Source organism: Emys orbicularis, chromosome 7, assembly GCF_028017835.1.
Source record: "Emys orbicularis isolate rEmyOrb1 chromosome 7, rEmyOrb1.hap1, whole genome shotgun sequence".
In the NCBI taxonomy this organism is placed as follows: domain Eukaryota; kingdom Metazoa; phylum Chordata; order Testudines; family Emydidae; genus Emys; species Emys orbicularis.
Window position 1 is genome coordinate 21347 of NC_088689.1, and position 16369 is coordinate 37715.

A 16369-nucleotide genomic window follows, 5' to 3' on the forward strand; every position below is an offset into this window, starting at 1 on the left:
CTTCCACCAGCCACAGAAAAGCTGCCTGGATCAGACAAGTAAAGCCATTCACATCACCTCATGCATGTTTAACTGGAGCCAGATCAGCAGAAAAGCTGACTAGTCAGACACTATCCCCTTCGAATGAGGCATACCTGCTGATCTTCTACTTAAGAGCAGCCATATTGGGTCCGACCAATGATCCATCTAGTCCAGTATCCTGTCTTTTGACAATGGCCAGGGCCATCCCTACCCATACACAAAGTACGCAGCTGCGCAGGGCACCAGGAAATTTGCCCCAAATTTCCTGATGCCCTACGCAGCTGCATGCTGCTCCAGCCCCTGCTCCGCCTCTTCTCCATGGCCCCAGCCCCTGCTCTGCCCCAGCCCCGCCTCTTCCCACTCCTGCTCTTCCACAGCCCCGCACCCACTCCACTCCTTCCCAAAAGCCCCCGCCCCTGCTCCACCTCTTCCTGCCCCTGCTCTGCCCCAGTCCCGCCCCCACTCCCCTGAGGACTGCAGCAGGGTTGGGCCTGCACTCACCGACGGCAGGAAGTGCAGTGACCCAGACCCAGCCGTGCCACCGGTGAATGCTGGGGGGCGGTTCCCCCCTGCCCCCTAAGCCAGCCCCTCCCCCCGACAGAGGCCTGGGGCCCCATGCCTCTCCCTGGGGGGGGGGGGGGGGCTGCATAGGGCCCCAGAATGGCTAGGGACGGCCCTGACAATGGCCAATGCCAGGTGTTCCAGAGGGAATGAACAGAACAGGCAATCATCGAATGATCACGCCCTGCTTCTGGCAGCCAGAGGCTAGGGACAACCAGAGCATGGGGTTGCATTCCTGGCCATCTTGGGTAATAGCCATTTATGGACCTATCCTCCATGAACCTATCTAATTCTTTTTTTGAACCGTTATAGTTTTGACCTTCACCACGTTCCCGGCAATGAATTCCACAGGTTGACTGTACATTGGGGGAAGAAATACTTCCTTTTGTTTGTTTGAATCCTGCTGCCTGTTAATTTCATTGGGAGATCTCAGGTTCTTATGTTATTTGAAGGGGTAAATAACACTTTCTTATTCACGTTCTCCACACTATTCATGATTTTATAGACCTCTGTCATATCCCCCCTTACTCATCTCTTTTCCAAGCTGAACCGTCCCAGTCTTTTTAATCTCTCCTCATATGGCAGCTGTTCCATATGCCTTAATCATTTTTGTTGCCCTTCTCTGTATCTTTTCCATTTCTAATGCATCTTTTTTGAGATGGGGTGACCAAAACTGCATGCAAGAGTCAAGATGTGGGCATAACATGGATTTACATAGTGGCATTATGATATTTATGGTCTTATTATCTATCACTTTCCTAATGGTGCCTAACATTCGGTTAGCTTTTTTGACTGCACATTGAGCGGATGTTTGCAGAGAACTATCCACAATGACGCTAAGATCTCTTTCTTGAGTGGAAACAGCTAATTTATATCTCATCATTTTGTACGTATACTTGGGATTATGTTTTCCAATGTGCATTACTTTGCATTAGGGCTATCAAGTGATAATAGAATACCATTTATTTAAATATTTTTGGATGTTTTTGACATTTTCAAATGTATTGATTTCAATTACAACACAGAATACAAAGTTTACAGTGCTCAGTTTATATTTATTTTTTATTACAGACATTTGCACTGTAAAAAGGAAAGTGTTTTTCAATTCACCTAATACAAGTACTGTAATGCAATTTCTTTATCATGAAAGTTGAACAAATGTACAATTACGTACAAAAAATAATTGCACTCAAAAAATAAAACAATGTAAAACTTTAGAGCCTACAAGTCCACTCAGTTCTACTTCTTGTTCAGCCAGTCGCTCAGACAAACAAGTTTGTTCATGTTTGCAGGAGATAATGCTGCCCACTTCTTGTTTACAGTGTCACCTGAAAGTGAGAACAGGTGTTTGCATGGCCAGGGCCGGCTCCAGGGTTTTGGCCGCCCCAAGCAGCCCAAAAAAAAAAAAAAAAAGCCGTGATCGCGATTGCGATCTGCAGCGGCAATTCGGCGGAAGGTCCTTCACTCCGAGCGGGAGTGAGGGACCGTCCGCCAAATAGCTGGACCTGCCGCCCCTCTCCGGAGTGGCCGCCCCAAGCACCTGCTTGCCAAGCTGGTGCCTGGAGCCAGCCCTGTGCATGGCACTGCAGTAGCCAGTGTCGCAAGATATTTATGTGCCAGATGCGCTAAAGATTCATATGTCCCTTCATGCTTGGACCACCATTCCAGAGAACATGCGTCCATGCTGATGACTGGTTCTGCTTGATAACGATCCAAGGCAGTGCGGACCGACGCATGTTCATTTTTATTATCTGAGTCAGATGATACCAGGAGAAGATTGATTTTTTTTTTTGGTGGTTCAGATTCTGTAGTTTCCAGATCGGAGTGTTGCTCTTTTAAGACTTCTGAAAGCATGATCCACACCTCATTCCTCTCAGATTTTGGAAGGCACTTCAGATTCTTAAAACTTGGGTTGAGTGCTGTAGCTGTCTTTAGAACGCTCACATTGGTACCTTCTTTGTGTTTTGTCAAATCTGTAATGAAAGTGTTCTTAAAACGAACAATGTATGTATGGGTCATCATCTGAGACTGCTATTACATGAAATATATGGCAAAATGCAGGTAAAACAGAGCAGGAGATGTACAATACTCTCCCAAAGAGTTCAGTCACAAATTTAATTAATGCATTATTTTTTTTAACGAGCATCATCAGCATGATGTGAACGCCTGTTCTCACTTTCATGTGACACTGTAAATAAGAAGAGAGCAGCATTATCTCTCGTAAATGTAAACAAACTTGTTTGTCTTAGCAATTAGCTGACCAAGAAGTAGAACTGAGTGGACTTGTAGGCTTTCAAGTTTTACATTGTTTTGTTTTGGAGTGCAATTATGTAACCAAAAAAATCTGTTTGTAAACTGCACTTTCATGATAAAGAGATTGCACTACATTACTTGTATGAAGAGAATTGTTGAGATGTTAAGAGTAACAAGAAGGGTTTCTTCAGGTATGTTAGCAACAAAAAGGAAGTCAAGGAAAGTGTGGGCCCCTTACTGAATGAGAGAGGCAACCTAGTGACAGAGGATGTGGAAAAAGCTAATGTACTCAATGATTTTTTTGCCTCTGTCTTCACGAACAAGGTCAGCTCCCAGACTACTGCACTGGGCAGCACAGTATGGGGAGAAGGTGACCAGCCCTCTGTGGAGAAAGAAGTGGTTCGGGACTATTTAGAAAAACTGGACGAGCACAAGTCCATGGGGCTGGATGCGCTGCATCCGAGGGTGTTAAAGGAGTTGGCAGATGTGATTGTAGAGCCATTGGCCATTATCTTTGAAAACTCATGGCGATCAGGGGAGGTCCCGGATGACTGGAAAAAGGCTAATGTAGTGCCCATCTTTAAAAAAGGGAAGGAGGAGGATCCGGGGAACTACAGGCCAGTCAGCCTCACCTCAGTCCCTGGAAAAATCATGGAGCAGGTCCTCAAGGAATCAATTCTGAAGCACTTAGAGGAGAGGAAAGTGCTCAGGAACAGTCAGCATGGATTCACCAAGGGCAAGTCATGCCTGACTAACCTAATTGCCTTCTATGGAGGAGATAACTGGGTCTGTGGATGAGGGGAAAGCAGTGGATGTGTTATTCCTTGACTTTAGCAAAGCTTTTGATACGGTCTCCCACAGTATTCTTGCCAGCAAGTTAAAGAAGTATGGGCTGGATGAATGGACTATAAGATGGATAGAAAGCTGGCTAGATTGTCGGGCTCAACGGGTAGTGATCAATGGCTCCATGTCTAGTTGGCAGCCGGTTTCAAGCGGAGTGCCCTGTGGGGATGTAAAGTTCCATGAGAGGGTAAGGGTCACGATGGGACACTTGCCTGGCAATAAATCATGGCCTTATGTAAGGCCCCCTGGTGGTTATATAAGATGAGGCCTTATGTAAGGCCCCCTGATGGTTATATAAGATGAGGCCTTATGTAAGAAACAATTGAACCAATCGGTGTGGGGCTATACATGTGGTGAGCACATGATTCTCCTTCTTGTCCAATCGGTGGATGGGTGATTGTAGCCTAATTGTGTTGTGTAATGTTTAGAAAGACTATAAAAGAAAGCTTGTAATAAACAGATTCGGAGTTCAGCTTGCAACCACATTGGTCGTGGTTGGACCAATGTGGTTGGTCGTTGGATCTAGACTGTTCTCAGTGGTACCAGATGACAGAACAAGGAGTAATGGTCTCAAGTTGCAGTGGGGGAGGTTTAGGTTGGATATTAGGAAAAACGTTTTCACTAGGAGGGTGGTGAAGCACTGGAATGCGTTACCTAGGGAGGTGGTGGAATCTCCTTCCTTAGAGGTTTTTAAGGTCAGGCTAGACAAAGCCCTGGCTGGGATGATTTAGTTGGGATTAGGTCCTGCTTTGAGCAGGGGGTTGGACTAGATCAGTGTTTTTCAACCACTGTTCCGCGGCACACTAGTGTGCCGCGAGATGTTGCCTGGTGTGCCGTGGGGAAAAAATATGAAACCATGCTTGAATGTCGGAACTGGAGAAAATAAATAAATTTTATAATTTTTCATATTTCTGTTTACTTACTATTTCATAATAAAGTAATTATAAAATACTTTCTTTGTGTTTATTTGATTCCTATTCAAGAGAATTACTTTATATATAGTCAATATAGGCACAGAGTTAAATTTTTTAACATTTTCTAATGGTGGTGTGCCTCGTGATTTTTTTCATGAAACAAGTGTGCCTTTGCCCAAAAAAAGGTTGAAAAACACTGGACTAGATGACCTCCTGAGGTCCCTTCCAACCCTGATATTCTATGATTCTAATTGAAAAATACTATTTCTTTTGTTTATAATTTTTACAGTGCAAATATTTGTAATAAAAATAATATAAAATGAGCACTGTACACCTTGTATTGTATTGTAATTGAAATCAATACATTTGAAAATGTAGAAAACAACCCAAAATATTTAATAAATTTCACTTGGTGTTCTATTATGTAACAGTGCAATTAAAACTGCAATTAATCACGATTCATTTTTTTAATTGCGATTCATTTTTTAAAGTTAATCACGAGTTAACTGCCATTAATCAACAGTCCTACTTTGCATTTATCAATACTGTAATTCATCTACCATTTTGTTGCCCAGTCACCCAGTTTTGTGAGAGCCCTCTGTAACTCTTTGCAGTCAGCTTTCAACTTAACTATCTTGAGTAATTTTGTATCGTCTGTAAATTTTGCCATCTCCCTGTTTGACCCTTTTTCCATATCATTTATAAATATGTTGAATAGCAGCGGTCCAACTACAGATCCCTGGGGAACACCACTACTTACCTCTCTCCGTGCTGAAAACTGAACATTTATTCTGACCCTTCATTTTCTGTCTTTTAACTAGTTACTGATCCAAGAGAGGAAACAGATTGACAGAGCGAGACGGGTACCCAGAAGTCAGGCCCAACAAGGAAAACAACAGAACACCACTGGCCATCACAGACAGCCCCCAGCTAAAACCTCTCCAGCACATCAAAGATCTACAACCTATCCTGGAAAACGATCTCTCACTCTCACAGACCTTGGGAGGCAAGCCAGTCCTTGTTTACAGACAGCCTCCCAACCTGAAGCAAAAACTCACCAGCAACTACACACCACACCACAGAAACACTAACCCAGGATCCAATCCCTGTAACAAACCTCGTTGCCTACTCTGTCCCCATATCTACTCTAGCGACACCATCAGAGGACCCAACCACATGAGCCACACCATCAGGGACTCATTCACCTGCACATCTACTAATGTGATATATGCCATCATGTGCCAGCAATACCCCTCTGCCATGTACATTGGCCAAACCGGACAGTCTCTATGTAAAAGAATAAATGGACACAAATCAGACATCAGGAATGGTAACATACAAAAGCCAGTAGGAGAATACTTCAATCTCCCTGGACATTCTATAACGGATTTAAAAGTAGCCATACTTGAACAAAAAAACTTCAAAAACAGACTTCAAAGAGAAACTGCAGAACTAAAATTAATTTGCAAATTTAACACCATTAATTTGGGCTTGAATAGGGACTAGGAGTGGCTGGCTCACTACAAAAGCAACTTTCCCTCTCCTGGTATTGATACCTCCTCATCAATTATTGGGAGTGGACTACATCCACCCTGATTGAATTGGCCCTGTTTCTCCACTTGTAAGGTAACTCCCTTCTCTTCATGTGTCAGTATAATAATGCCTGCATCTGTAATTTTCACTCCATGCATCTGGAGAAGTGGGTTTCTTACCTACGAAAGCTTATGCCCAAATAAATCAGTTAGTCTTTAAGGTGCCACCGGATAGGTCAGATTTGGCAGCTAAAAAGAATGGCTCAGGTGTGGGAATCTCCCTCATATCCTCTGCAGTGAAGACTGATGCAAAGAATTCCTTTAGCTTTTCTGCAACGGCCTTGTCTTCCTTGAGTGCTCCTTTACCACCTTGATCACCCAGTGGCCCCACTGATTGTTTGGTAGGCTTTCTGCTTCTTTTATACATAAACACGTAACAGCAAAACAATGTTATTTTGCTAGTTCCTCTTCAAATTCCTTTTTGGCCTGCCTAATTATACTTGTACACTTCACTTGCCAGAGTTTATTCTGCTTTCACCAGCCTGATCTGGTTCCACTGCACAACTAGGGAACTCTCAACATCCCTTCTTCAGGGCATCCCTTCACTGAAGCACTGCTCTTCTTCTGAGCTCTCTCTACTCTTTGGACTTGGGACTCCAAGTTCTGAGCTCCCTATCTGTTTCTGGATTCTGAACTTTCCCACTCATTTATAACTCCCTGGGGCAGCCCTGTCCTCCTCATTATGCTAAATTAGAGCGCACATGGACTTGGAACAGGAGAGCTGGACCCAATTTCATTTAAGTGGCCATTGCCCCTGTTACACAACACCATAAAGACACAAAACCAGGCACAAGCCCATTTCCCGCCTTTGCAGGTCACTATGAACATCCTTTGTAAAGAACACAGGAGTAAGTTGTCACATTGTGCATCTTCCCCCACCCAAATTAAGAAAAACAGTAAAAGAACTAAAAAAGAGCCACCGTGGCTTAACAACCATGTAAAAGAAGCAGTGAGAGATAAAAAGACTTCCTTTAAAAAGTGGAAGTCAAATCCTAGTGAGGCAAATAGAAAGGAGCACAAACACTGCCAACTTAAGTGCAAGAGTGTAATAAGAAAAGCCAAAGAGGAGTTTGAAGAACGGCTAGCCAAAAACTCCAAAGGTAATAACAAAATGTTTTTTAAGTACATCAGAAGCAGGAAGCCTGCTAAACAACCAGTGGGGCCCCTTGACGATGAAAATACAAAAGGAGCGCTTAAAGATGATAAAGTCATTGCGGAGAAACTAAATGGATTCTTTGCTTCAGTCTTCACGGCTGAGGATGTTAGGGAGATTCCCAAACCTGAGCTGGCTTTTGTAGGTGACAAATCTGAGGAACTGTCACAGATTGAAGTATCACTAGAGGAGGTTTTGGAATTAATTGATAAACTCAACATTAACAAGTCACCGGGACCAGATGGCATTCACCCAAGAGTTCTGAAAGAACTCAAATGTGAAGTTGCGGGACTATTAACTAAGGTTTGTAACCTGTCCTTTAAATCGGCTTCGGTACCCAATGACTGGAAGTTAGCTAATGTAACGCCAATATTTAAAAAGGGCTCTAGGGGTGATCCCGGCAATTACAGACCGGTAAGTCTAACGTCGGTACCGGGCAAATTAGTTGAAACAATAGTAAAGAACAAAATTGTCAGACACATAGAAAAACATAAACTCTTGAGCAATAGTCAACATGGTTTCTGTAAAGGGAAATCGTGTCTTACAAATCTATTAGAGTTCTTTGAAGGGGTCAACAAACATGTGGACAAGGGGGATCCGGTGGACATAGTGTACTTAGATTTCCAGAAAGCCTTTGACAAGGTCCCTCACCAAAGGCTCTTACGTAAATTAAGCTGTCATGGGATAAAAGGGAAGGTCCTTTCATGGATTGAGAACTGGTTAAAGGACAGGGAACAAAGGGTAGGAATTAATGGTAAATTCTCAGAATGGAGAGGGGTAACTAGTGGTGTTCCCCAAGGGTCAGTCCTAGGACCTATCCTATTCAATTTATTCATAAATGATCTGGAGAAAGGGGTAAACAGTGAGGTGGCAAAGTTTGCAGATGATACTAAACTACTCAAGATAGTTAAGACCAAAGCAGATTGTGAAGAACTTCAAAAAGATCTCACAAAATTAAGTGATTGGGCAACAAAATGGCAAATGAAATTTAATGTGGATAAATGTAAAGTAATGCACATTGGAAAAAATAACCCCAACTATACATACAACATGATGGGGGCTAATTTAGCTACAACGAGTCAGGAAAAAGATCTTGGCGTCATCGTGGATAGTTCTCTAAAGATGTCCACGCAGTGTGCAGAGGCGGTCAAAAAAGCAAACAGGATGTTAGGAATCATTAAAAAGGGGATAGAGAATAAGACTGAGAATATATTATTGCCCTTATATAAATCCATGGTTCGCCCACATCTCGAATACTGTGTACAGATGTGGTCTCCTCACCTCAAAAAAGATATTCTAGCACTAGAAAAGGTTCAGAAAAGAGCAACTAAAATGATTAAGGGTTTAGAGAGGGTCCCATATGAGGAAAGATTAAAGAGGCTAGGACTCTTCAGTTTGGAAAAGAGAAGACTAAGGGGGGACATGATAGAGGTATATAAAATCATGAGTGATGTTGAGAAAGTGGATAAGGAAAAGTTATTTACTTATTCCCATAATACAAGAACTAGGGGTCACCAAATGAAATTAATAGGCAGCAGGTTTAAAACAAATAAAAGGAAGTTCTTCTTCACGCAGCGCACAGTCAACTTGTGGAACTCCTTACCTGAGGAGGTTGTGAAGGCTAGGACTATAACAATGTTTAAAAGGGGACTGGATAAATTCATGGTGGCTAAGTCCATAAATGGCTATTAGCCAGGATGGGTAAGAATGGTGTCCCTAGCCTCTGTTCGTCAGAGGATGGAGATGGATGGCAGGAGAGAGATCACTTGATCATTGCCTGTTAGGTTCACTCCCTCTGGGGCACCTGGCATTGGCCACTGTCGGTAGACAGATACTGGGCTAGATGGACCTTTGGTCTGACCCAGTACGGCCTTTATGTTCTTATAAAATGCCCTCCAAGACTTTTCAATGCATTAATCTGATACACCAGAATGAAGTTTATGATACAAGCAGCCTGAATAGAATAGACACTTCCTTGTTAAGAAGTGGATGTCTCTCTTTTTGGAACACATCATCAATCACATGCAGCTTGACCACAAGAGGAGACAAAGTACTATCCCCCACAGGGGCAGAGCATACTGTTTTAACAAACCCAGAAAGAGACCAGAGTAGTCATTGCAACGAAACACAAGGTGCTCACTACATGCATTTCCACAGCCAGACTCTCTCTCCTGACAACCTGGAGCACTAAACAGTTATCATCATGTACTGTTCAGTGTGTTACAAGCCCTTTGTCTTATCCAGAGGACATGAATCTTCTACAACTCCCTGCTGGGGGACTTTGTCCTTTAGCCCAAGCTGTAGGGATTCATGCTTTCAGCTCTCAAGGTCCCAGGCTTGACCGTCTGTGACAACCAAGATGACAGTCATTACACCATCACAGTTAGTTCCCAAATCTCTCAACCCCTGAATAAGAGTTCCCATCCCACTTTTCGCCTTCTGTTCAAACCCACATAGATTCATGATATCTACATATATTTAAGCTTACTAGCTCCATTAATACATTACCTTTACTTTCAGCCTCTTCCAAGTCCTTTTTATTGGCCAATAGAATTTCTTCTCTCTGGTCAGTTAGCAGGTCAGCTAGATGATAGATAATCTCTGCTCTCTACAGAGAGAAAAAAAATTCTGTATGGTTATCATAGAAGCCAAGTGACTCAGGGTACTCAGGCTCGTGGTCTCCCCAACCCTCACTTCTTATCTAATACCTCTGGACTCTTTCTTCTCTGGCTCCTGCACTTGACCTCCAGCATACCTCAGAAAGCGTCCTGTTCATTATTTACTCCTTGCTGCTGGTTGGACTACACAGTTCAGCCTGCAGTCCTGGCTTCTGGCCTTTCCTGCATTTTGTCTGGCAGGTCTCTGCTTTCCTGCCTAACCAACAACAAGATGCCCCCTGCCTCTGTGCCAGCACCTGTCTTGCTCTACATAGTGCCTCCCTCTACCCAATCCAGCTGCAATGCAGTGGTACACTGAACGGTAGGTAGATCGCACGCAGCTGCTCCCTTTTGGGCAGTTTAAGTATCCTCTCAGTAAGAGCAATTGGGGCAGTTCACTCGAAAAACTCTTCTGTGGCATCCTCTACATGCCAATACCTGCATTTAAAATAATTAGAGCCATATAAACCTGATGGTTCAAATGTACATAATTTCCTAATTACAGCTCAGTAGACCACATCCTTCTTCACCCCTCCCTCTCATGTGGTATGTTACAATCTAAATGACAAGTGAGAATATGAGCTCTTTGGGGCACAGATCTGTCTTAGGTTTTATTGTGAAACATGCAGTCTATTTGTAAGTTCTAATACATAAATGAAGCCACATTGGCATGTTACCTGTTCAGGCTGTAGTGCCGCTAGGGACCTGCCTCCAGCTCGAGCCATTTCACCTTGCTGTTCTACTGTAGGGCCTGAAAAACAAGGGTTTTTGCAGTTCAAATCATCCATGCCCGAAGCTCAGAGCATGTTAAAGTCAAACATACCCCTCACACACAAACCCAAACAGATGAGAAAGTAACAATGGTCAAAACCCTCCTATCCTACCCCACAACGCCTGAGAAAGTAAGCATGTGGCTCACACATGTTCAGGTAAAAATGCACATTCACGAAGCAAATTTATATTCTCATGCAAAAAAGTTACATCAGGAATGAACATACACACAAACAAACTTGAGGATCCATAAGCAAAAATGAAAAGGCGGAAAATTATTTCTAAGTAAATCCAGTATCAAAAGATGGTATAAAGCATGTAAATAATCCAAAAGCAGATATCATATCTAGTCTTCCCAATCTATTACAGTTTCCCAACTCAGCAACCCACTTGCTCAGAGCCTACAAGTTTCCAACATTATAATTTCATTTCTCGACCTACCCAGATAATCTCTCTCACTCCCCAAAGCACCTCTTTTCTTCACTTATGCCAAGACTCTATCATTCCTAATCAGATATAACAAAGCAAAGTGTTGACTGGGGGTTGGTGCAAAGGAGGTCATCAGGGCTCTTGAAATCTATTCTCACCACTAGGAGAGGAGTGGGTTCTAGTAGCTGGGAGTCTAGACGCCTGGTTTCTCTTGACAATGAATGTAAGTCAGAAGTTAAGAAATGTAGGCAACAGCTGAGAAGCTAAAGATACTGATGAAATACCTCTGGTCAACACGGCAAAAGACAACATGGAATTTTAAATATACATTATAGAACAAAAAGGAATTCTAGCAACAATTTAAGTCCAGACAGAGATGGTAAAGTATTCAATCCAGAAAAGATAGAAGTATTTGATAAATATTTCTGTTCATATTTGGAACCAAGCTGGATATACTTAATATCATGTGATGAAATACTGTATTTTTCCCCAGCGATAATTAAGGAAGATGTTGAACAGCATGTACACTTCAGTTAAAACATTTTTTAAATCAGGAAGTCTGGATAGTTTGCACCCAAGAGTTTTAAAAGTTAGCTGAGGTGCATTCTGGACAACTGACATTAAAATTAGGTCTTGGAAAACAAGGGAAGGTCCACACTACTGGATAAAAGCTAACATAGCACCAATTTTTAAAAAGCTAAATGAGATTGTTGAGGTAATTATAATCAAGAGTTAAAGAATGGAAATATCAAACAAGATAATTTACTGGTAAAGCAGTCTTGTTAAGTGACCTTGATGTTCTTTGACAAGATTACAAAGACTAAGCCCTGGCTGGGATGATTTAGTTGGGGTTGGTCCTGCTTTGAGCAGGGGGTTGGACTAGATGTGATCCAACCCGTCACACCCCCAAACTCACTGTAGTCATAATCTGTATCTGTGAGGCATTGTGTGAGGTATCCTATGCAAACAGGCAATACACTGGTCCCAAAAATCATTGTGTGGTGTACATTTGGGATGTGTAAAAAGGGTTATCAATATGTGCTAGAATTAAGTTTTTAAAATGTATTTGGCAAGCAGTGCCTAAACTATGCCTGTTCCAGACAATAGAATGTGGTTCCGCCTCACTGAATGTGTCTCTGATGTAAATTAAGCAAGGTGTGACCAAAGACAAAGAAAAGCACATTTACATGCAACATAAACAAGGCCATCAAGCTAATAAGGAAGGGAGACTGCACTGCCCCCCCTCCCCCAAAAGCCTTCCGGCCGCTTGAAGCACGATCAATGAACTTCTGCCATGTGGCCTTCCCGAAGAGAGAAGCGCTGGCTGGGCTTACTTTTCAAATAATACATTTCAAAGGTTTAATGGACTATAAAAAAGAAAGGGGAGAGAACCCCATAGATATCACATGAGGTATTCAAGGATTCCAGAGCTCTTGAAATCACAGAATGTCAGGTCCTTCAAACTAGGGGTTGAAGTCTCTGGGAACTGAACACAGGTGAGAATCCTGCTTAGGCAAAGATTATAATTTGCTGAAATTAAATGTTAGCATTAGAAATGTGGTTTTATTTTTGTGTGTTTATAACCATTTCTGCCTTTACTCCTTGTAATAAGAAGAGGGCCTGAAACATAAGGCCTTATATCAGAGGCCTGGTATGAGGCCTAAACTAAAGTAGTGGTCAAAACTTTGCTAATATGAAGTAAAGTCAGGTTGTGAGCAAGAGGCCGGCCCTGCTCACAGAATTTGGCAAGCATAAGGCTGATATTGCAAAAACACATATTCCTAAGAGGTGCTAGGCACAAAGCACTCACGCAAGCACATTCCAGAAAGGTGGTACCAGAACACCCCGATAAACACATTCCCCAAAGATAACAGCAACACGCTGACCCATCTTAAGGATAAGGTGAGGATGACAGCATGATGGATAGAGATGTTTTGATCGAACCTACTGGTACAAGGCAACGGGTGGCGCCCTGATACGTCACAGGCGATACTTGTTCATATTGGTATATAAAGATATATCTTGGAGGGAGTGTCTTTGGCCAGCCAAGGGGGCAGTGGGAAGTCCCACCACTGATTGAACTGCGTCCATTGTCAGAGGCATACATGTGCTAGTATAACTGGAGAGACTGATCAGGGGAGCTAGGACCCTACTTCGTTGACAATAAACCTGGCTGGGTACCTTCACACCTTAATGGATTTTGTGGTCATTGGACGGTTCGCTCAAGGTCTGCTGTGCCAGCTGTCTGCGCAGAACTGGGACGGCATACGGAGGGAACACACCACAGCCAAACATCTGACCACACTCCTTATTTGGTATCACTTAAACTCATGACTTTTAAATAAACTTGTTTTACTTTTACTATAAACCAGTTCAGTGGTGTGACTGAAATGAGTGTTTTTCAAATCCCAGTTAAATTAATGAGCTGAAGTGTATTGTCCATTTAAAGGAGCAATGAACTTAACTTCTGGAAGCGTTCAGTGAGAGGGCTTGCCACTGCTGGGAGACAGTTTTTGGGAAACCTGGCACTAGGGGTGGAGTTGGGGGTCACTTTGCTAAAAGCAACTGTATGGTGGAAGCTAGGCTGTGGCCTACATGATTCTACATGAGTTGTTTGTGTCAGGGCTGTGAGCCAAAGCAGCACAGCATATAAAGCACCCAGAGTTGCTGGCAGGAAGTGACACAACCCCCTACTTGTCTAGGTTGAACCCCAAAACATCACAATCAACCAACGGAGACCACACCGTGACTGCAAACTCCTCAAAATACTTCCCTCTGCTCACCAGCATCACCTCTTTATCACTCGAGTTCAGCTTCAGCCAGCTGTTCTTCATCCAAGATCTGATCTCATCCAAGTACTCGGTCATCTCAGTAGCAGTGGGCTGGTCATATGCAGTGAAGGATAAGTAGAGTGGTGTATAATCTGCATATTGCTCTCATTTGAGTCCCTGTCATCTGACTAATTCACTTAGAGGTTGCATGTAGATTTTGAAAAGGGCTGGAGAGAGAACTGATCCTTGTGAAACTCCACAAGTGATGGGTCTAGCAGTGGTGGTGCAGTTTTCCACCAGTACTCCTGGGGAACATACTTCAAGGAAGGACTCAAGCCATTTTAGCACATTTCCCATCACTGTTTAATATTTTTTTCAATATCTAGAATCATCATGCATTTTAATACAGCCAAACACAAGGCTCAAAGACTGGGAATAAAGAACATAAACCATACTTACATGAAAAGGAATTGTATTCTGGAAAGGACTGAGGGCCAACTGTAAATAGCAAATGCCCAGTGCTGTGTCATGGCAAAACTGGCTATCACGATACTTTGACATATTGACATGGGAATATCAAGTAGGATTGGGAGACTATATTACCTCTCTATACAGCATTGGGGAGACTACTATTAAAATAATGGGCCCAGTTCTGGTGTCCATATTGCAGAAGTTTCAGAGAAGAACTCCAAAAATGAATCATGCTCTAGAAAACATGCCTTAAGATGAGAAACTTGAGGGGCTCAGTCTATTTAGCTCATTGATGAGAAGGTGAAAAGGCAATTTAAATCATGGTCTATTAGTTACATAGGAAGGGCTCTTATCCAGAAGATTAATCTAGCAGCCAAAGGCAAAACACGAGGCTCGAGCGGCGAACAGCAGAGGCTAACAGAGGGAGTTTGCCTGGGAGTTCGCCTGGGGAGAGCTCACTGAGGCTTTCATCTGCTGGTTTCTCTGAGTAGTTCCTGCAACAGCTGAGGAAGCTCTTAAGAGGAAGGTGATATGGAAGGTGAGCGATCAGCTGTTGTAACCTGCACAGGTTGTGCCATGTTTGTCTTTCTTCCACAGGACAGAAGCGACTTTGTTTGTACAAAGTGCAAGCTGGTCTCCATATTGGAAGAGAAGGTTCGAGGTCTGGAGAAACGAGTATCGACTCTGCGTTGCATAAGGGAAAATGAAGATTTCCTGGACAGACGTCAGGAGATGCTTCTACAGCCACAATGTTCTGAAGATTCAGAGCAGGCGCAGCAGGGACAGGATGGTCAAGAAGTTTGGCAGCATGTGACCTCCAGAAGGAGAAAGAGGAGCGTCCATGTACCAAGCAATGGAGATACAGGTGAGCAATCGTTTCCATGTTCTCTCTACAGGTACTAATGCGGAGAGTGGACTAGATGACCCATCTGAGGGAAGGGAGCAGAAGGAGACTCCACCGATTGGAAGGCAAAAGATGCACTGTCCTAGGGATGGGGGTTCCACGACCACCACTCCCAAGAGGAGGAGGAGGGTGGTGGTGGTCGGGGACTGAGTCATCTATCTGCCGCCCCGACCGGGAAAACCGAGAGGTCTGCTGCTTGTCAGGAGCTAGGATACACGATGTGACAGAGAGACTGCCGAGACTCATCAAGCTCTCGGATCGCTACCCCTTCCTGCTTCTCCACGTGGGCACCAATGATACTGCCAAGAATGACCTTGAGCGGATCACTGCAGACTACGTGGCTCTGGGAAGTATAAAGGAATTTGAGGCGCAAGTGGTGTTCTCGTCCATCCTCCCTGTGCAAGGAAAAGGCCTGGGTAGAGACCGTCGAATCGTGGAAGTCAACGAATGGCTACGCAGGTGGTGTCGGAGAGAAGGCTTTGGATTCTTCGACCATGGGATGGTGTTCCAAGAAGGAGGAGTGCTAGGCAGAGACGGGCTCCACCTAACGAAGAGAGGGAAGAGCATCTTCGCCAGCAGGCTGGCTAACCTAGTGAGGAGGGCTTTAAACTAGGTTCACCAGGGGAAGGAGACCAAAGCCCTGAGGTAAGTGGGGAAATGGGATCCTGGGAGGAAGCACAAGCAGGAGAGCGCAAGAGGGGAGGACTCCTGTCTCATACTGAGAAAGAGGGACGATCGATGAGTTATCTTAAGTGCCTATACACAAATGCAAGAAGCCTGGGAAACAAGCAGGGAGAACTGGAAGTCCTGGCACAGTCAGGGAACTATGATGCGATTGGAATAACAGAGACTTGGTGGGATAACTCACATGACTGGAGCACTGTCATGGATGGATATAAACTGTCAGGAAGGACAGGCAGGGCAGAAAAGGTGGGGGAGTTGCGTTGTATGTAAGAGAGGAGTATGACTGCTCAGAGCTCCGGTATGAAATTGCAGAAAAACCTGAGAGTCTCTGGATAAAGTTGAGAA

General features: G+C 43.6%; 1 protein-coding gene across 1 annotated transcript in view; it reads right to left on the reverse strand.

The window, feature by feature from the left end:
- Positions 1-16369, reverse strand: part of ALDH18A1 (aldehyde dehydrogenase 18 family member A1) — a gene marked incomplete at its 3' end in the record, with an annotated part of 67468 nt that overhangs the window by 12554 nt on the left and 38545 nt on the right. Inside the window, exons 9-10 of the mRNA XM_065407530.1 lie at positions 10672-10745; positions 9846-9945 (exon numbers count right to left, since the gene is read on the reverse strand). Of these exons, the coding sequence (XP_065263602.1) occupies positions 9846-9945; positions 10672-10745 (174 nt within the window). The remainder of the gene's footprint in view (positions 1-9845; positions 9946-10671; positions 10746-16369) is intronic.